We start from the raw sequence: 21,885 nt of genomic DNA on the forward strand, positions 1-21,885 counted from the left end.
AAGCAATCAATAGTTTACATTTTTCTCCCACAAGTTAACGTATCTGACCAAAATCTATTGTGTCTAAAAACATTTCAAAAGAAACCGTTTCTCATTATCTTGCCAATGAGAAGTTTCCACTAAGCGGGGGTGGATAGATACAATCTTAATGTTCCTATCAATGAGAAAAAATCTTTCAACACAAAATTTTGAGGAAATTAAAGCAACCTGGAAGTTGACATTTGGCTTCCTGTTAGCGGCAAGAATACGTTTGATGTTTGCAGCACATCTGACTGGCACTGTAGACTTCTCAACCACAATCTTGTCACTCGTAGACACTGCTGCTATCTTCCTAGCACACAACTCAATGTACTTCAAGTCAGCTGCCCTCCCCTGTGAATAAAAACAATGCTTCAGAAACGAGTATAGGTTAAAACAATGGGATTTAGTTGCAATTTAGAGTAAAAATTTGGGTTATTGTGCGACCGACAAACATGAAAGCAAATAAATTCGTTTTAATCCAAAATATTTTAAATCAATTGCTTTTTAAAAGACCCTCAGCATTGTGGCCGGGGATTTCAGAGCTCTCATGAAGTCAAACCGTGAACATTGAAATCCAAATGCAGTTTTTGCACGGAATTTATTAAAAAAAGCATTCCTACGTTGCCAACATACTGCCTCTGATAATTTCAGGAGATCAAGTAAAATTCAGTATTCTGCACACAATTTAATCGAAATATATATTGAAATCAAGTTAAAATTGAAACAGTCTACAAATTGCTCGTAAAAAGCCGCGGCTGATTCCTATGACCTCAATTGGAATGAAAAACATAGCTGAAAAACGATTGCCACAAAATAGTTGCGAAGACCTGCCGTCTCAAAACAGTAATGAAAAGAATGAGATCCAAGAAGGATAATCATTAAAGATCCCATCTTTATCTTTATCTTTAAAAAAGCAAAACTCAAGTATAGAAAAAGGATAATCATTTCGACATAAACAAAGTGTGACCAAAAAACACTCACGCGAACGAACAACAGAACTCGCTACAGCATGCATCAAAAAAGACATCAAGCATGCATCTTGGATCTTAAATGGAATGAATTAAAGAACAAAGCTGATGAAGTGAACGTACGTAACTGTCCGTAAAAAAGTTGACGAAAAAAGGCATTCAAAGAATCAGCTACAGAGGTGAATAAAAACCGACGCAATAATGACCCAAAATTTAGATGAAAGGCACGTTGCGTCAATGGAGACTTTGGGGATTGGCAAAAGAAGCACCGTTATCGCAACATTGGAAAAGAGCAATAAATGATGATATTGAAACTCCAGTGCAAAAGGCCAGCGCTGTGTTTCCAGGGACAATATGGCCGTGCAGCAACCTTTTTTCATGAAAAGGCCTAGTACCTAGTGGAGCAACCTTCGGAGATTTGAAATGGTTACATCAAACCAGAATACCTGAAGGACACGGAAATACTTGACGGTCCAGGACTAACCAGTTTTCTGGGGACAAGTTTTCCAACAATTCAAGTATTTCCCCAAGTATACAGAAACCTACACAGCAATAACGTTCCCGGAGCATTTATAACAATCCCAAGTTGCAATGACAGAACTTACTAAAATTTGTGAAAACACGCTGCTGAGGAAGTTTACTTGAGTTTTTCAAAAGCATTCCGCAGTTCTTCACTAAAACCTCTTCACTAAATCCGTCCCATTGCGGTTGGGCAAATTTTAGGAAGGTTTACGACAAAATGATTTGTAATGTAGGCTGGCATTAGCTCTCTTCGACAATTTATTGCACGTTATCTGAACTCTTACCGGGTATTGCTTAGTTTAACAGTTTCTGCTCTCAACACAGACCCTTTTCTATGACAAACTTACCGTGCCTCGCAATCTATTTAATCAAGTCGGTCATTTAAGCCCTTTGCAGTGTTCGCCTACGCACTGGCCGGTAGTAGAAAAGTCCAGCAGTCGCTGCGAAATACGAATCAGCGCGCATGGTGTTTGAATGACGGGCTTATAGCAGGTTCTCAAGATAAAGTTAGTGAAATTTGAAAATATGCGACTAGGCACCAGAGTTTGGGCTTTTTCTCTGATCCGGCCAATGCAAACTCTGGTCACCCTTAGAGTTGAACAGCAACGGTCCACCTCATTGTCCAGATACACCTAAACCGGTTTATTGATTTCGGAGAGCATCCCTTGCGTGCATTTTTATTTTGTCTTCGGTGGTTTGGCCTGTGGGTATTACTTCTCTGCGTTTTCGTTATTCAGACAGATCACTACTTCTTTCGTCTTTTGTGTCGAATTTGGCCAAAATAGGAATTTCGTAAGGTGACCTCAACTTTTCTGGGTTCTTCAACCACTGATGTGAGACTGCCGGTTTTGCTTACAGAGGAGCGGAGCGAGGACCTCGAAGAGCCCATCATGACTTTTTTTAAATCTTTTGGATCGTGGTTTTTTTTTGGCTCGCTTGAGAGCTAAAAATGTTCAAGTTCTAGGCAGTCGAGCTCCTAAATCTGAGTGTTCCTTGAAGTCGACGAATGTGGACTCGCCCTGTGAGTCCTCCTTGCATCTTTTGAGGGCATCATGCGAGGCTCGTTCTTGGTTTTGTTCTACTTCTGCAGCACTCCAACGGAAACATTTCAAAATACCTAAAAATATTTTATGATAAGCAGCAAAAAAAAATCAAAAACAATTTGAACGCTCAATTTAGTCAGCATTCAGTTCTTCAGGCCACCGTGTTTATATATTTCTCGGGAGTAATTGTTGGGTCTTCCAAGGACCAGTCAACCAGCTTCTGTCGGCTCTGTCGCTCGACGAGCTCGTGTCATGTATACCCAGTCACGAACCGAAGATGATTTTCCAGGAAAATTATATTAGCATACTCATTACAATTGACGTCTTCTCGCAGAAAGAATTCGAGAAAATAATTACAGAGCAACAGCTGAGAATCAAAACTGAGAGAAAAAGCGTGACTTCAACCTTTGTCTATATGTCATTCGGGAATATGGTTATCAGCACCATCCAAACCCTCTGTTGGTCTTCAATGCAATCCGAATCTATTTCAATTACGTGCAAAATAGAGATAATGTGAACCTGTCCATCATAAAATAGACGAAGGGTCAATATCGTAAACATGTTAAAAGTTATGCAGGATATTCACGGTCACCACGCTGTTTCATGTCACGCACGTGGAGATGCAAAATAGAAGCAATTCAAAGATCTCTTGATAGACTTATATCAGCTCTTTACAGCATGTTCAGACTTTTTACTAGAAGATTTTTATACCAGACAGCAAATCATGTTCCATCTTGGAGAGTATGTAGGCCGGCTGCCTTCGATGTGATTACGAATCCATTGCTGCAACCCAACTTTCAAACGCTGCTTGACTAGTCATGTGGCTGAAACCGCAGAGGAGTGGAGGTATAGCATACATGAAAAACATTAGGAAATATAAACGAGTATCATAAACTGTCAAGAATACTCTGAAGAGAATGGCAGTTATTGCTGAAATGAGAAGCTTTGTCACCTGCGCTGAGCAAATTGGCCCCGTCAATTTCGCCATCCGACGAATGACAAAGATGATACTAGCTAGAGCACCCTGAGATCCTTAAATCACTTGACGGAAACTCATCCAATCAGAAGGGAGCTTGGAGTCCCATTTGTGTCAAATTTTTGAAATGAAGAAGACAATTAGGAACTTCATTACGTCCTCGTCTCGTTCAATGAGTGGTGAGACTTGACACAAACTACAACATCACGTTGCTCACTAGGATTATACTTTTGATGGCAATGAAATCCGAATTTTAGTTTGCATATTCAAAATGTGTCCCAAATGACTATTTGATTTGTTCAAGATTTGAAGAGTTGGAACTGATGAGAATTTTGCGAATAACTTAGATTGCATAAAGAGATATGGAGCTAAGGAATATATTGTCTTTGTTTTTCAGTTTTGTCTTCGGAAAAAGCATTCAGTTGTCAACTAAAAATACATTCTAGTATTAAAAGGAGGAAAGATTATATTAATTATTGGCTAGAGCAAAGACTGTTGATTTCTTCGTTCAGCTCTCTTGTTTTCCCTAATTGAACCTAATTGGACTTAATGTGTTATGTAGAGTTGTCACACTGGGTATTATGGCATAGTGTTAAATGTCAAACAACTAAATCTCACTAAACACCATCACAGTTAATAAGAAAACAAATAATATTGAAAATATGAATTAATCTAGAGAAAACTGGAGGAAGCGGGCGATTTGAAGTTGTTTTGTAAACTATTCTGGGTGCCAAAACAGAAAAAAAAATTGCTCCGTTCAAACTTAGGGTAACAAAGAGTGAGTCCAGTAAGCACTGCGGTAGCGAAAACAGTATACATTAGTTTTAGTTAACTCAAATTATTTACCACGCATGCTATGTGCAAATTAATGGAAGAAAAAGAAGCATTAAGGTAGCTCAGAGATGTCATTATCGAAAATGCGAGGCTCATTCAAAGCTGCACAACAGCCAGTGACCTTAAATTTTATTTTCAGAAAGAATATTTGCGAATATATTTTGATCTAGCGTTCCGACGTTCAAGCACCGGTCACCGAAATGACAATACGTAACAGCAACACCTACGATTTGCCGAAAAATACTGCGCGTCTATAAATTTTCAGGCAGCGAAAAACTTTGTTGCAAACTGTAATCACAGCATAAGCGACTAACGTCAGACGAATTGCACTCAAATGACTGCCGCGGTGCTGGCTTGCGGAGACGCTAGCTTAAGCTTAGGGTTTCTAATTACACTCGGCGAGGCAAGCAGGTGCGAGTTGGCGGGGGCAGGGGGGGCAAAACGGGGTAGTATGAACGCTCGCATAAAAAAGCTACAGAACTTAGAAAACTGCAACAAAGTTCAGTATTCGGAAACAAATAAGTCACACCTGACAGCTTTAAAAACCGGTACAAAACTGGAAAATACTCAGAGAGTCCTACAAAATAAAATGTTAATTTAACTTATCTAAATCAAAAATATCAAGGAAAGTGAAATATCAGCAAATGAAAATTTAATTTCCTAATAATATAGAAAGTGTTTCAAAAAATTAGGGGTCTGGGTGGCTGCGGGATTGGTGCAGTAAGGGGCAAGTGGTAGCCAGGTAGGTGGCAGTGGTATTGGTAGGTTTTTTGGAGGGGGGTACGTAGGTGCGTGAGATTAGGTAGGTGCGTGGGGACGGGGTAAGTAGATAGGTAAGTAGGCAAGTGTAGGGGTTTGTAGTTTCGATAGGGAGGAAGGAATTTTGCCAGCAGTTCATTATTGCTATACAATAGAAATTAAGGAGATTAAGTCCAATGTTCCAAAAAGGAAGTCGAAGTTCAAGACATCAACAAGTTGCTTCAGCTAAAAAAATCTTTAGAAAACCAAAACTCATCTTCGAGTCCGAACGAGGACCGCATGACTGATATAAATGCTAAAAACTAAGCTTGAAAGCAACTACAAAGTTGCTGGGGGTAACTGGGATCAAATTTGCAAGATTAAGAACCGCCCTTTGCACCATTGTCTCCTCAAAACAATTGTTTTTGGAGAATCGCATTCCTAGACACTGGTTGGGCGTAAGGCTCTATCAGAACTTAATGCCCTCCGAGCGTTACCTGTTTTCCCGTTTTTGAGAACGAAACGTTAAATGAGCCAGACAAAAATCAATCAACCGAAAAATCGCAAAAAAGATTACAGGACTAATACAGTTGCTATAAATTTCGTTTGAGAGCAATTAATAATTCATGATTTTGAAAATACATTGCTTTGATTATCGGTTATTCCCAATAAATCTTGGCACTGTTAAAAATAGATTATGTATTTGCATAGACTCTAAGCTATAATCAATTTAGCAAAGGGATCAGAAAATATAACCAGCTATTGTCGACCGAATTGCTTTTTAACGATAGATCAAAGAAGGGTTGGCTATGATTATAAATAGATTAAGCACAGAGGAGGTTAATCTCAGAGGGCGAAGAAAAACGTGTGACACTTAATGCTCTCGCGTTTCACCAATTTATCCGGTTTTTGAAGACGGAAATTCACCTTAAAAGCCTCAAAAATGTTCCAGCTAAATAGTCAAAAAGTTGAACAAACATTTTGCATATAAAAAAGACACACACTAATTGCGTCACAATTCGTTCGAAGACATTTTATTGGTTAAAATTTGTGATCTCAGTTTAAAAACATAGCCAACTAACGTCGGGCAAATTGCTCTCAAACGACTGGTGATTGGTCGGCTTCGGATTAAGCCATCTGGGGCTTAGGAATGCCATCATTAGGGGGTGGGGGGAGGGGTGAGTGGCGGGTCAAGCTATGGAGGTGGGGTAGGGTTGGAGTACTGGACGAGAGGGGGGTACAAATCACAGGTGGCAGAGAGTGGATGCGGGAGTGTTGGGGGGGTTGATACTGAGTGGCTTCAATTGCGATCATTCAGAAGTTAAGTTAGTCGCTAAAATAAAACCCATTGGGGGTAGCGTTTAAAAATTTAAAGAACCAACCCACCTTCACAGCATAAAATTATCTCCCTCGATGGTTTCCTAGAAGGTTATTCTTGGAGACCAGCAAGACGCTAAGAGAACTGCTCAGAAACTTATTGCCCTTCGAGCTTTACCTGTTTATCCCATTTTCGAGGACGCAAAGTCAAATGGCCAGACAAAAAACGATCAGACGAAAAGTTGGTCGTCCGAAAATTAGCATAAAAAGACCAGTTGGTACTAATATAATTTCTACAAATTTTGTTTGACAGCAATTAACAAACTTCTACCTGCAACACACGAGAGAGTTGATTTCAAAGCGAAAGAAAACAATTTAGAGAAAAACCTCACTCATATGTTTCCTTTTGAAACTAATATTTTTCATAGTTTTTATCACTGTACATATTGCTAGATTCATTATGAAATTTCGTAAGAATATTGTGATATTGCATAATTGCGCAATGAGTTGGGAACGATTACAACAAAATTACAATGCTTATGCTAATTGAACTCTAAAAAGTAAAAAGTAGAAGTAAATAAGAGACACAGTCATTAAAACAAAATTATGGCCTATTTAGTATAATCTATGCGTATAAACAAGCGCAATGTTGTTTATTGTTGCGACCTCATTATCACATATTTCACATATTGATGAAAATCTTTTTTTTTTGAAAAAACAAAACTGGTGTCAATTGAAAAACTATGCAAGATTTAATTTTACTGTTGAGCAGAAGTTGAATAAAATGAACATAGCTGGCAGAATGCCAGAAATTATCCGCAATAGCTTTGTAGATCTGCAGTCTCAAAACGTTAGTAAAAGAAACAGACAAAAAAACTTCTTTTTATTAAATGCGATGTTATATTTCGATTAGGATTCTGTCATTGCTGAAAACTGCTCTCAAATAACGTTTAATTAGAGTGACACACACTCACTTGACCTTATCTATTTGAATTAAAGTAAACTTATGTTCAGAGTGAGAAAGTCATTTTTTAGAGTGAGGTAAGAGACAAAAACTCACTTCACTATGCGTGAAAAATGACGTCACTCATGTAGTTCAGATGAAATTACGCATGGAAAAAAAGCAGATTCGAAGTGATTGTTACGTCATATGGTTGCAAAAAAAATCTGGACGGCGGAAAAAACACGTAGCATGACAAGTCCTGACGCAAATCAAAAAATTTTCATTGACTAAACGAAAAGAACTAGACCTAGAACGTACTTTAAATGGATTGGGAAATCTATTTAGAAAAACCGGAAAAATCGAAAAAACAGCAAATATCAATGTCAAAATGCCGCATCTGGACAAAAATAATGGCAAAAAGCGAATTGTTGCTCAAACATCCTTTTCTCACTCCACTTCAAAAATAGCGCAAAAAATTTCAACCGCGAAACCCCTTGCTTTTTCGCTCCTCTTTCTGTTTTGACGTTAGTTCAAACTGACTTCAAGAATCTTGAAAATGAGTAAACAAAACTTTAAAAAACGTAGCCAGATGAAATCCGGAAGCAACCCGAAGCGTCAGAGCTCCACAAAAAACTCGATTGTAGCAGAAACCTTTACCTTTTGTCTTCAAGCATTTACAATTAACCTCAACAGGTTTGATTTAAAAAATTGGTGAAAAATATACCGCTGTCACCACGAGCAAGCTTTAATTTGTATTGGCATCATTGAAGCAAATCAAAACAAAAACACTTACCAACTCATTCAGTAACAATACATATAATCACATTTTACAAAAAAACCTACTGACATTTCGATGCCACAAGATTTCATATTTAAAAGCATTTGGTAACGTTGATAAATGACGAAAATACTTATGATGGCCTAATTCTGATGGGCTCAAAAAACAGAGCGCTAAAATTTGTGAAGAAAACTCATGATACAAGTCTTGAAAAACTAGAACTCCAAAATCAACTCTGCGACTCAAGACACATTGTGAAAGCACAAGGCAGACACCTACCCTTAGCAATTAAACTGAATTGTTCAATAAATTTTTTAGTAATATTGAAACCTAGGACTATAAAACACCTACTTTTATCGTCTTGGAGTCACTGCAATTACGACAAAAAATAGACATCCTTCTGTCCTTTTTGAGATGTGATAGACAAAAAGAAGTCATATTAGTGCAAAAGAAATTAGAATCGAATAGTATTCAAAGGCAAAAGATCAATGAAAAACAACAACCCAGTCTCAAAAAGTTTTGTATTAATCAGTCACAAATTTTCTCAAGGAATTCCAGCAAATTCGCAGTGATCATTATGTTAAATGAAATCAAATGCAAACCTAGGAAATGAAAAATTTTCTAAAAAAGGTTTAAAGAAGCTAAATTTTTCAACAACTCATCAAAGCAGGGCGAACAAACCTATAAATGTTAGGGGAGAAGACTAAATGTATGCATATTAAACGTGGAGAATATTGACACATTCAAAAGATACAACAAAACAAAAAACCACAGCTTAATTTTTCATAGTTAAAAATTAAATCGAAAAAATGAAGTAGAAAAACAAACGCAATTCATTATTTAGCATTCGAGACTTAGAAAACCTAAAAATCCACTCTCCTTTATAGATTAAAAAAGAAAAAGAAATCAAAGATTCCAAAAATATAAATATTTTGCGAAAATGTCAGAAAATTTTTATCGATACTTTCAAAAAACGGAATTTAAATGCTTGATGGTGCATAAAAAGACTGTTATGAGATTAAATCTAAAAAAAACGGAAAGAAAAATTGGACAAAAATTGCCCGAATCGGAGCAACATGTGTAAAATATTAAATTTAAAAAATCTCAGGTTTTAAAAAAGGCTTTCAATGCATGAATTATCGAAGAGAAGATGCCACATGCACCGATTACTTAAAAGATCCCAAGATCCAAAAATATCCCCTTAAAGATCTAAATATTAAGACAATAAGGAAAAAAGCCAAGAATCAACGAACAAATCGAGAAACAAATGCCCATTTTGAACTTGATTCGCATTATTAGGCTCCCAAAAACAGTGGTATCAGTCTCCGAGGGTTACATTTCAATATGGCATCGAATAAAATTATTTCTACCAAAAAAAAACCTAAATACAAGCACAAGAACTGAACTAGGCCAATTGGACCAAAAAATACCGATAAAAACTGTTGTCTATATGTGCCTTTCTGACAGAAACACTTTTTAAAGTCGAACAATCAGTCACTGAACCCACCGTATGTTCAAAAAAACCTCTCTCGCCCTGAAAATTTAGTTAACACGGCAAGTTTACTCGCTTTTAGGTGAAAACACCGTCTGAACAAATACATCTTCCGTTAAAAAAAACCTCAAGAAACCCAAACTTTTTCGAATCAGCAAACTGTAAAAAAAGAATGGCCAGTAACAGACCCAGCGTTCGCTTTGAGGCTATTAAAAACAATCTCGTTGAAATCAAGCCAATCATTCAGTTGTATTTAGACTTGCGTAATTACACTGAATGGTTGTTTCTCGTTTCACATGCCATGCTTAAATTTTAAACGACAGAACATTACATCTAACATCCAATATCGAAACTGACAACATGCAATATAAAAGTTAATACATAACAGCTAATATTTAAAGATGATAGATGACTATTTACCTTTGTCCGCTAGTAAAACAGACGCGCGTCACAGTTCAATATATTAGACATAACTCAATTACTCCATAAGTTTTTACATGGGTACTTGTTGATAGGTAAGTGCCCCTCCCCCACGTGAAAAAATTGTTTTCACTATACTGTGGTCATAAACTAATGTGATTTTACGCTGATGATGGTTATAATAGCCTTATCAGAGTTGGAACTAGCCATCGCAATAAATACTTGTATAACGGTGAAACATTCACAACTATAAATGGACATACTCGAGCGGTGCGGGACCCAACTAAAACTTTACATTTGGTGTTGAAGTGAAAATCACAACTAAAAGCTAAAATTTTAAGATGGTATGAACCATTAGTCATTGCTAAAACGTCATGAAACTGTCAAACGATAATCCAATAGTAATACTGTATCATTTTAGGCAAAATAGAGTACTCTTACTGACTATAATAGCAAAATGGAACGAATTGCCCGAGTATTTGAGACTAGAAATGTTAAGGAACCTTCAAATCGAACAAGAAAACTCTATTATTCTGTCCGGCTTTCTAATGCTACGAGGATACCAGTTTTGGGATTAGAAAAACTCGTCTACCAAAGTTTTCACCATCATCAATAGCAAATCAGGTATCGGATCTGTTTTAGTGCTTAGTTTACAATATCAAGTAATTGATTATAATTCACTGTTACGGCTAGTTTTACTAATTAAAGGCTATAAGAATCATTAACAATGGAAAACGCGCTCTAGTTTGTACACACATAGTGATGAAAACAAAAATTTTGTTCACGGGGAAAGGAAACAGATGTGAAAAAGAGAATTGACCCGAAGATTCTCAATAGTAGATAATGCAAGCGACCTACCGAGCCCATTCCGAAGCTCTTGGTTGGAGTGTTGACAGACATGAAGACAAGGTCAGCCTGTTGGATGTGAGTGTCGATGTCAGTTGAGAAGAAGAGGTTCACTCCTCGACACTGCTTTACCACCTCATCTAGTTGAGGCTGAAATCAAAAATGATCAAAAAATGGTAACAACAAGACTGATATCAGCAGTGAAAAGCAGTGGTCTACCGCGCATAGTTGCAATCCCAACAACCCAGCCTGGGACTTATATCAGTTCAATATTTTAATAGATTTTCTAGACAAAATCATCAAGTAGAAGGTGCTCACAAAGCTAAGATAAAGAGGAACCTTCATTCCGTACAGCTTTAACAATACAAAGAATGTGAATTCTGGCTGATTTAAAGAAGCACAGTTCACGGGATAAAAATCTCAAATTAGTTCCAATTTTTTATACAATTGGAGAATTTTTAAATTTAGAAAAGAATTAGGAATGACTTTATAAAAGGCTCGGCTAATTGGCATAACAGTTGCAATTAAAACAAAAAAATCATTGATCCATTTTGCTTATTCCTTAAAAATGTGCTCAGAAAATGATAAAGGATTGGAAGCAAAAAAAAACTAAAAATCTTTGACTTGATTCTATCCTAAAGCACCTCTGAGCAAAATTCCACAGCCTGTTACAACTTAAGGGCGTCAAAAGGTAACATTGGTATACTAAGGTATGCTTAGAGGAAAAATTTTTCCTCGAAGCTTCCACGACCCCATCGCATATGTTGATCATTCTTTTCGCTCAAAACTAAAAACCGCCAAAATTATTTTGATCTATCAGACCATTCACAGGTCGTGTACTGACAAAAATGGCCACATAAACACTCAGGACAACAAAAACGCTTTTTTTTTCAAAACATTTTTGTCCAATTTAACACTTCAGGATATTCAATATGTGAACTTACAAATTACTATGCAGTGGACAAAAATCATTATAATTCAAGTTTCCAATTAAACAAAAAACTGAAGCCAAAGAAAGTTTATCTTCGAAGAAATTTTACACTCTAAAACAGAACATAGAACATTCTCTTTCTAGAAAAATTCAGAATTTTACCAGTCTTCGAAACTTTTTCTAAGTTGGATCTATTCTGCCCCCATCTTATTGTGCATATACATTTTACTCCCCCAGCATCACGTGCTATATAACAATAGAAAATTTGTAATTCGGCCTAATTAAAACACTGCGGGGCCGAAACAGTGTAGATCCTTCAACTTTTGGGTACGTTAAATCAGTAAAAACAAATGGTTAATCAGTCCAAAATGATCTGTCCGGGGGTGCCTAGCCATAATAGTTTCCATCTATTAATAGCCCTAAAGTAAGCTTAAATTTGAACGTAAGTCCTTAGTTAACTTTCTATCCTCGAATTAATTGAAAGAAAAAAAGAAAATGAGAACGTCAAATAGGAGCAAAAACAGACGAATGAACCATCATGATCGAATCAGAGCAAAAAATGACGTCACGAAGAAAACGAAAAATTCAGCTGAAACCTCAGTCACTGAAAAAAGCGAGCTTTGAACAGCGGAAAAAAACAATAAAAATTTTTACGATAAAAAACATAGACTGAGATTTTGGAATCGACACAAAACAAATATTGAATCAGCGAGCTGCAAAATAATCGTGCGAAGAACTTATTTTTGCAGAACTATTCGAGTTGGAAAAAGGAAATCAGAAAACAATAAAAAACAGAAAAAAACTTCAAAAAGGCTACTCGAATACAATTATTCTACGCCAGCCTTGTGATGCCATGGCAAAAAAATAAATTCAGATAACCGAGATAGAAAAGCGATTAAAAATCTCGATACAAAACTCTTCAAAATCTAATACAAAAGTTGTGGGATCCCAATAATGGCTTTAAAAAAGGCTTTTAAATAAAGTGTGCTCAACTAATGATTTTCCAACACGAGCCGAGATACACTGAACAATTTACGGCCAAAAATGCAGAGAAAATGCAGAGAAACGGAAAAATTAAATGAAAACAATTGCTTCATTTTTCATTAAAACCTACCCTATCAAAGGAACAAGTTCCTATCTCTAGTAACAAAACCCAAAGAAAGATGAACAAAGAACTGTGAAAAAACGTTTCTGTAAAGCAGGAACATAACGGGGTGAGCGCGGTGACTGCGGGGGTCAAATTTGCAAGATTAAGAACTACACTTCACATCATCAAATTATTGCCTCAAAACGGTTATTTTAAGAAATGGTTAGGCGTAGGGATCTAAGAGAAATTATTGATCTCCGAGCGCTACCTGTTTATCACGTTTTTGAGGACCAAAAGTCAAATATGTCAGACAAAAAATAGGTCAAACAAAAAAATTGCATAAAAACGATCACAGGACTTTGTTTGAGAGCAATTAAAAACTGAAACAAAATATGAATATTTTCTAAAAATAGACAAAACAGGCCAAACATTAACCTCAAATAATCAAATTTCGCTGAAAAAACTAAGCCATGAACCTGATTCCATATCATCAGATAGACAAAACCACCAGAAAGAGCAGACATCAGATAAACAAAGCCACAACACAGCCCAAAAAAGTGAGAACTCTAAATTAGACCTAAAAATGCTAAAATTCCTTGAAACCTTCAAAACTAAAAAATGATAAATAATATCACAAAAATTGCTCTCAATGTCTAATAAAAGTTCATTAATGATTGCAACTGTACAATTACTTGTTAGCGTATGCGCGAGTTAAAACTAAAAACTGCTTTCAAAAAGTCGGGCGTGATCGAATAAAGGTCTCTTAACAAAAAATTTTTCACATCTAATTGTCTCGTTCTGTCTGAGAATGATGTACGAGCCACAACCACTATATTTGCTCTCTTTCTTTGACGTTTGTCGAGTAGATTAAATTAAACGCTTGTTTTCACGGGAAGCATTGACTTCTACATCCTGTTTCAGTGATTTTATCCAATTAAAAAACGGAAGATCACCATAACTCTTCGAGTCGTAACGAATATATAAGACCAATGATAGCCTCGTTATGCTGTCGCTACTATTTTAAAATTGGCTATAAAAATACTAATTTTAATAAATTCTTATTTTATGGATTATTGTTTTTTCTGTAAAAAGTCGCTTTCAGTGCCCAATTCAATTGCATCTTAAATGAAATCATTAATGTTTCTTGCCATTGGATGGAGAACAACAGAGAAAGTAAATGACAAAAAACAAGCTCATTAAAAAAGTTTTTTGTAATTGAATTATATATTGTCAAATCGCTCTTACCCTATGAGCAATTTGAAATAAATTTCATTTCATTGTCAAATTTAACCAATTCTCAACTTGACTTCCAATTCTTATCTCAGTAATTAAAAAATGTTCACGAAGCATCAGTCAATAACGAGAACACAATTTTCATTGCTAATCAATCTAAAAAAAGTCATGTTCGCAAACATTTCACTCTGAAAAGAATTACACAAAAACACTTCCTATAGCTGAATTGTACGTAGTGAACAGTTTGCAGGAATCATTCTAAACACCACAGTTTGTCACAAGGATCACAAATGAGGGTTACAAAAACGGAAAAAGTCTTCAATAAATCGGGAGTTAATGAACTTTTCATTCATCATTGGCGTATATCTGGTACCAACTGGTACCAATAGCACTCAATCAACAAAGGATTGATTGACTTACGTATTCAGGCGAACCACCATCTCACTAAAAGTAGCCGCTATTTTTGTTCGAATTTTTGCTTGGTTGAAAGTTGCTTCTTAGTATTTCTGTAGTGTATGCAATCAGCTATGCGGCAAATGATAACCGGACATTAGATCGAAAACATTTAAATTAGGACATTATATCAAAACTTAATCTTTATTTTCATCGACTGAAATGAAGAGATATTTACGAGTTTACATGGGAGTAACACATCTGGCCATGCTTCACGGGCCAAGGCTATGCCTCACTGGCTTATGGGATACGCAACAGCATTACTTTTCTAAATCTGACTGGCCATTTCAACTTCAATAAACTTCATTTTCCATCTACAGTCCCAGTTGTTGCTTTGGCTCTATTGTCCTACCACAGCGTAAAGGACTCCAAGATGAGTTCATGCTTACTTTCAATCAGTTTATTCGAGCGTATCTCGAATAGGTTACTGCATAGGCTATGAAAAGCGTTAAGTTTAGACCCCTTTTTAAATATTGCAGATTCCTTTTCTCAGCTTTTGTGAGGTGATGTGTATTCTAGCTAGGAAGTATTTATTGCCTGATTGTTGAGTCCAATAGATGGCGTGAAAAATTGAACCACTCAGGTCGTATAGCCCAACAAACATAAGATAAGTATTCGACTCTAAGCTTTATTTTTTCTCTTTGACTAGAACGCCGTCCGTTCGACCAGGTCAAATGTCGTTGCTTGATCATTAAAAGGCTTTAAAAAGACGCTTAAATTTGTACATTAAGCATATTATACTACTTCAATTAATGGAATCCGTTAGATTGATCAATTACGGATATTCAGTTATAGCATAACCAGGTTAGCCTGCAGAAAGATGCCAAATATGCATTGGGTGTCATTCAATACCTCATAGATGGGTAGAACGTCCGAGTTCCAGCCGGCGATTCTCTCTTCATTGATGTCGACCACGGTGACGTCTATCTCCGGACACTTGAGTGCAATGACACTGCAGGTGGGACCACCCACGTACCCTGCCCCGATGCAACACACCTAAATAGTAACACCCATCATCAATATTACACAAATTGCTCACACAAATTTGAAGCTAAACGCAAATGCTTAAACTCGGCATGCCCGAAGCTTCTACATAAAATGCCAATGTTATAAAATTTATACTTAAAAACTTCTCAATCACACATTAATTTTGCAGACTTTTCCGATGGGCAGATCTAGAGTTCTTGAGAGGATCTCAAGATGAGCTTTAAACCTTCATTAAATGTATACAAAATATCGTTAGAGAATTTAATATCAAGCCATTCAAAATTTTGAAAATCAAGTTGAGCTTAGGTAATGCTTCTGGGACTTAAAATCAAGACCTGGCTTGCACGTACCTTGAATCTTTTGGAGTCACCCTGGGGTCCATTGGCTATTCCAGGAGAGGCTGAGGTAGTCGATGGTTCTGCACTCATATCCGATATCTGAAATCAGTTCCCAATTGCACTTATGCCTTTTGCATAATGACAACAACACTCAAAAGCCAACAATGTCTAACATTTTAAATATTAATCAATTTCTTTCGCACTGAAGCGCTTATGAATGACGACCACCTTCAGGGAACCACACCACTGTTTAAATAAATTCCGAAAATCAACGTGCAAATTATAAAACCTTAAAATTTTGTATCAACAGAAAAATCATTTTATACATACTTAGAGAAATTCATGTTACTGATGCTTCGTTTTAATTTTACCTGCAAACTGCAATCAATTTTGACAATTAAAAACTAGATCAACATTTTTTGTTAGAAAAATCTTTTTTCATGTACACCTAGGTATGCACCACACAATTGGATATTTGAAAATGTTCCATGATAATTTTGGCATAAATGGATGCACAAAAATATTCCAACTAAAAGTAAAAAATAGTGTTTAAGTGCAGGTAAAATTAGATAATGATATCCCAGATAATAATTTCCCAGTTTGACAAATAAAAAGAACAGTAAAACTTTCTGTACACCTTCCTGCAGAGTTTAAAGATCAAATAGAAAAAAAACCCTAATTCCAGTGGCAGATATTAGTTGCCATTAAGAAAGGATTGTTACGTCAATATACGTACATTTCCTGGCACAAAATGAAATTAACGAGGATTTGGGTAGCTTAATGTTACTTTCTAAGTAGACGTGTATTAGCATACCTTTTCATGATGTAACAATACTTTGTGAACACAAGAGCACAAATTATTTAATTTAAGATAAAACAAAAATAGATCAAAAAAGATGATTTTCCGGTTCAACTGCCAAAAGTAACAGTTAAATTAGTTGTACCGCTCATGAACTACTAAAAGGTCGAACATAAAATAGTAACATGTATTAATATACCTTAGAGCATACCCAAAGATCAAACAATACTCTCTGAACAGGCAATCAGGAACGAGGTTGTCTCTAAAGTCGAATTATAAACTTGACAGCTGGAGATAATAAGTGTCTTTTAATGCCAGTTCACAGCTGATCTTGGTCTACTAGCAAAAATCAAGCAAGAATATTTGATGTGTGTAGAAACAGCTCAGAAATCAACTTGTGTCACGATTTGCTTAGATCACCTCTATACAATGTTTATCAGTGAAAGATTGTAGCTCTAATTTTACTTTAATTTACAAAGTAGCTGATTTGTGTCAGTTAATAAAACAGTGCTACCAAAATTGTCCAGCAGCACTGTCCAATATCTGAACTATCCAACCACTCAACTATCCAAAAATAGATAGATAATGACCAATACAAGGTGCCCTCGTAAATTAAATACATCAGGATAAGGCTTTTCGATCCTCTTCGTTAATGGTTTTACTCGGCCCTTCACACTGGTTTCAATCCATTGATGCGTCAAAGGACAGTAGTCTAATATACACCTAGTAAATTCACCATCCTCTAAGAGGATTAATCCAAGTAAAGTACAAAAATATTTAAAATTTGCACATCAAAGACTTCACAAAAGTTTTGATCGGAGTTGTCAACTTGTACTGTTTGCATAGGGCTCTTGATGTTCAATTCTTCTTTACGGTCATAGAGGAGTTGATCTGTACAAGAGTTAATGAGTAATAACAGCTTAGTTTTCTACTACTTTTGAAACGCTACCGAAGAAATTGAAAATCTTGCATTAATAAAACGGACAATTGCCTCTTTCTCCTAAAAATCGAGAAGTTATAATACACGAAAACCACCGCTAACTTTTAAAATATTAAACCTGGATTGCAAAAGACATAAAACAGATAGATTCGGAAAACTGGCGAATAAGAAAAGCTGAATTTAAACTTCTAAATTAACTTTTACGAAAACATATTGAATTCAAAATTTTCGCCAAAGCTGACTACAAGTCTGCTACAATGTATCTACAGATACAGAAACACTAAATTTTCGATACTGGTTACAAGCAAATCATCCTCTCTTATCGAAAAAAAACTTGAATGTATTTTTTTAAATTTGATAAAAATATTTAAAAAAAGTTAATTTTTTAAAATGTTTTTTAATTTAAGTTCACATCTCTTACTTTACTGGTTTTTACAAATGTATCAGTCACATTTAACATTTTAATAAATATTTGTTCCTTTGAAAAATAAATAAGACAAAAAAGAGTACGAAAGAAAGCGTAGAAACTGCTGCTATTGGGAATGCGCATACACAATAATAATAATAACCATTTTAAAAACTACCAAATGTATTATAACAAGAAAAAAATACTCAAAAGTGAGAAACTTCCGTCGCATTTTTTCCAGGAATTGATCTCTAACTTTATACAATTGAGCTCATAAGATTTTTAACAGTCCCGGAAAATCTTGGTTACTCAGGTTTTTAACAGTCGGGTTGTTTTAATTCAGTCATTTTTAAGCTCTCGATTTGTTGTTCCGATTCGACTTTAGTGGGAGGGAGGAAATGTATACTCAACTGGGTGTTTTCTGTTCAGTCAATCTTCGCCAATCGATATATTCATCCTACAGAAATGTGAGTGGTATCGTTAAAAGCATTTCAAGCGTAGAATTTCAAATGAAAAAGATATTTTTGTATTTCGTTTTTTTTTCGGAGAATTACTCAGGCTTAAAGTATTTTGAACGTTAGCCTCAATTGAATTGTTTAAAGGTCTAAGGTCTAACTTGTTTAAATGTGTAACTCGTTAAAGGTCTAACTCGTTAAAGGTCTAACTTGTTTAAAGGTCTAACTCGTTAAAGGTCTAACTTGTTATCTAAGGAGCAGATGTTGAATCTATTTAATGGTTTCAGGGTGATATACAATAACTTTGCTGACATAGCTCGACAATTATCCAAGAATGATCAATTCTTTTTGATATAATAGTTAGTTTTTGTCAGGTTAGATATTTTTCGAACATTTTGAACAATTACCTATTAATGGACAAGCACCAAAAGTAGGGCTAGTTTTGTTTTACTGGTGGATTGTTGAAATCTGAAACATATTCGGATTGTAACGGGGAACTATTCTCTTTTGAAAATCTTTTGTCTTTATTATTTTTAATGTCAATTAAAGACCAGAATGATTTCAAAAGTCAATTAGTAAAAGATCAAATTTACGTGAAACTGAGAGCCATTGCACGTTTATAAATTCAGCGAAAAGCTTTTACAATTTTTTGCCTTCAGCACTGTACTAGCGTAAAATTAATTGTAAAATTTTAATTTAAGACTGTACTCGTTGCTATTTTGTCTTTTGACTTAATATCACTAAGGACAGGTCCAAAGGACTTCTTAGGCAGCTACAAGTTCATCAAATTGTTTATTTTTTAGTTGAAGGCTTATGGTTGTTATGACTTCCTTTGTTTTCAAAAAAATTAACAATTTTTGGAGCTTTGGCAATTTTTGTCATATTTCTGTCACCTTGCAGCGTAGTTTCAGCAAAGAGAGAGAGATTACATAGTTTTGAAATGAATTAAAATACAGTCATCCTTGCAGTTTTATCTTTTAAATGATGTTTTTGGCTTTGAATTTAAGAGTTTTTATAACTCTTGTTTGACTTTTGAACATTTTCGCTAATTTAAGGCTCTTTTTTGCTGTCTAGTCACATTATCACATTAATAAGACAAATTTCACATTAATGAAATATTCGATGCCTGTATTTGATGTTCTTTTATAATATCAAACTTCATTATGTTGAATGACAGGTCTCAATGGTTGCTTTTGGAGTTTTAGAGGTGTCGGTGAACCTATCTAATGCCTTTATTTGATAGCTTTTGGTTTTAATGAGTTTGGAGTTAGTTGTTTTCAAAAAAGTAAAAAGGTATTTTTTAACTTCGTCCATTTTATTTTTTGTCTACCAGTTAATTTTTCTCAGACAGTTCCCATATCTGGGAAGTTTAAGTGAGTTTATTAGTTTAGGTTTTATTTGATGCTATTTTGATTTTGTTCTTACCGAGCCTCCTTGTTCCTTATCATCGTTAAAGAAACTTATTTGATCGAACGATAGATATTTTGCCACTCACGATGTATATCTATCTGATGCCACGTATTATAAATTTATACTAGAAATACGTGCTACTAAGGTACAAAGATGGAATAGTGTTTATCTAAGGGACTTAATCCCAAATGTAACCCGAAAAACAGAGGACAGAAGTGCTAAAACTAGGTTCTAGGAGTTTTAAAATGTCGTTTTTATTTTTCTACGATAAGCAACATTAAAAACTTTTAAAGAATAAACCCGAGAACAAGTCAAAAGCCAGTTTGAAAAACTACGAGACAGCATTTAAAATTGCAGAGCAAACATAGTTCAATTATTTACGTAACACGAGCAATGTAAAGCTGAAATGAAGGAAAAAATATTGTAAGCGAACCTGAAAATTTTAATTAAATCTGATAAAAGATTAAAATAAGTAACTGTGCTAGAAAGATATTCAGCCTTCTTCAAGGTAACAATGACGTATGTTGAAGTGATTCACTCACAAACAACGACAATAAACAACTTACAGTAGTACAATTGTACAACTATGAATTCTTCATACTAGCAATCGCACTGTTAAAACCATTACGTAGCTTTCATACCAAGCCAAATACATAAAAGCGACAAATACCAAACGATGCGTTTCAATTTTACCACTGTACACAAAAACCGCAACAAATCTACAGCCATGTTTTATTTTTTAAAAATATATATAGCTTAATTCAAAATGGCGCGCCTGTAATTTTATGTGCGAAAAAATCTGTGCTCCAAAATAAGCAGTAAGCTACAATTTATTTTTATATTTTTAACTTTAGATTTAGTAAAACAATTTGACAGAGTTATTCAGCTTTCATTTCAGAGTGTATTAGTCTCTAATAATATAATCAAAGCAACAAGACGTAAGGCCGCTATACTAAAAGAACATTTTTGCACCAAATTTAATTTTCTACAAAAAAAACGCCAGCAAAAAAAATTGATTGACCGTGTTCAGTAAGGTTGTCTACTCAATGTCTATTACAATGAAGGGAATCGATAAAACAGTTATTGACCCTAAATTACCTTTGTATATAATGATACGAGAATGCTCTATAATCATGTGCTTGGGCGGACAATCAGAAATAAGATAAAACATTACTTTTTTAAATGGAGCGTCTCCAAGAGACAAAACATTGGTTTTCAGACAAAAAACAAAATTAGCGAACAACCTTTTTTTGTTAAAAAAATTGCAGTGTCGCTCAAAACTACCAAAATCAAACTGCACAATAATGCTCTGAAGTTGAAATTAATGAACGTCAACCAACCAAAACATAGTTGACAGACCACTGCAAAAATAACTGCGATAGTATCGGCGACCTAACGAACAAAAAAACTGCTGATAAGAATGAATAAAAAGGACTGAAGAGTTTGTCTAAAGCATAAGAGGATTTAAAAAAGATGCACAGCACAATGTCCTTAGTTAATATTTATTTCTCTAAATGAAATAGACAAGTCTTTTTTAGAAGTGAGATGTCGTTGATCATATGAAAACCTACAAGTGAACAAAAGGCTAAACATGACACACTCTAGGTTCAGTACAAAGTCGGCACAAAATGTTGTTGTTGCAGATGTAAATAACCGCTTCTCAAAGTTTGTCTACAGTGTGGATGAACCTGGCAGCGGTTTCCCGCTCGTAGCTCTGCCACGTAGGCGTCCGTCTTTGAGAACCGTCGACAAAAAATAATCGGAAAGTTGTTTCACGAGGGGCGTGATTTGTGAATCTTAACAACATTTTGAAGCGGTCATCTAACTAAGCACCGTCACTAACAGAGCCTATAAATGACAGTTATAGTTGTCAAAAACTAAAAAAACTTCAATATAATTAGTTTCTTATTGCGTAGCCAATGTTCGCAAAGGCAAAATTCAATGAAAT

General features: G+C 35.3%; 2 protein-coding genes across 5 annotated transcripts in view; both read right to left on the reverse strand.

The window, feature by feature from the left end:
• The window catches only part of LOC142348751 (target of EGR1 protein 1-like), a 588,447-nt gene that overhangs the window by 276,620 nt on the left and 289,942 nt on the right, over positions 1-21,885 (reverse strand). The gene's annotated exons all lie outside the window — the stretch shown is intronic.
• LOC142348750 (UDP-glucose 6-dehydrogenase-like) overlaps positions 1-21,885 on the reverse strand; it is a 338,711-nt gene that overhangs the window by 26,889 nt on the left and 289,937 nt on the right. Inside the window, exons 1-5 of one of the 4 annotated variants that reach the window (XM_075400238.1) lie at positions 16,742-16,762; positions 15,940-16,026; positions 15,455-15,598; positions 10,911-11,048; positions 208-372 (exon numbers count right to left, since the gene is read on the reverse strand). In XM_075400238.1, coding sequence (XP_075256353.1) covers positions 208-372; positions 10,911-11,048; positions 15,455-15,598; positions 15,940-16,017 — 525 coding nt within the window. In that variant the 5' untranslated portion in view covers positions 16,018-16,026; positions 16,742-16,762. Of the gene's footprint in view, positions 1-207; positions 373-10,910; positions 11,049-15,454; positions 15,599-15,939; positions 16,028-16,741; positions 16,763-21,885 lie in introns of those variants that run through there. The other 3 variants (XM_075400235.1, XM_075400237.1, XM_075400239.1) reach the window with 3 other exon arrangements.

Source organism: Convolutriloba macropyga, chromosome 10, assembly GCF_964194025.1.
Source record: "Convolutriloba macropyga chromosome 10, txConMacr16.3, whole genome shotgun sequence".
Classification (NCBI taxonomy): Eukaryota; Metazoa; Xenacoelomorpha; order Acoela; family Convolutidae; genus Convolutriloba; species Convolutriloba macropyga.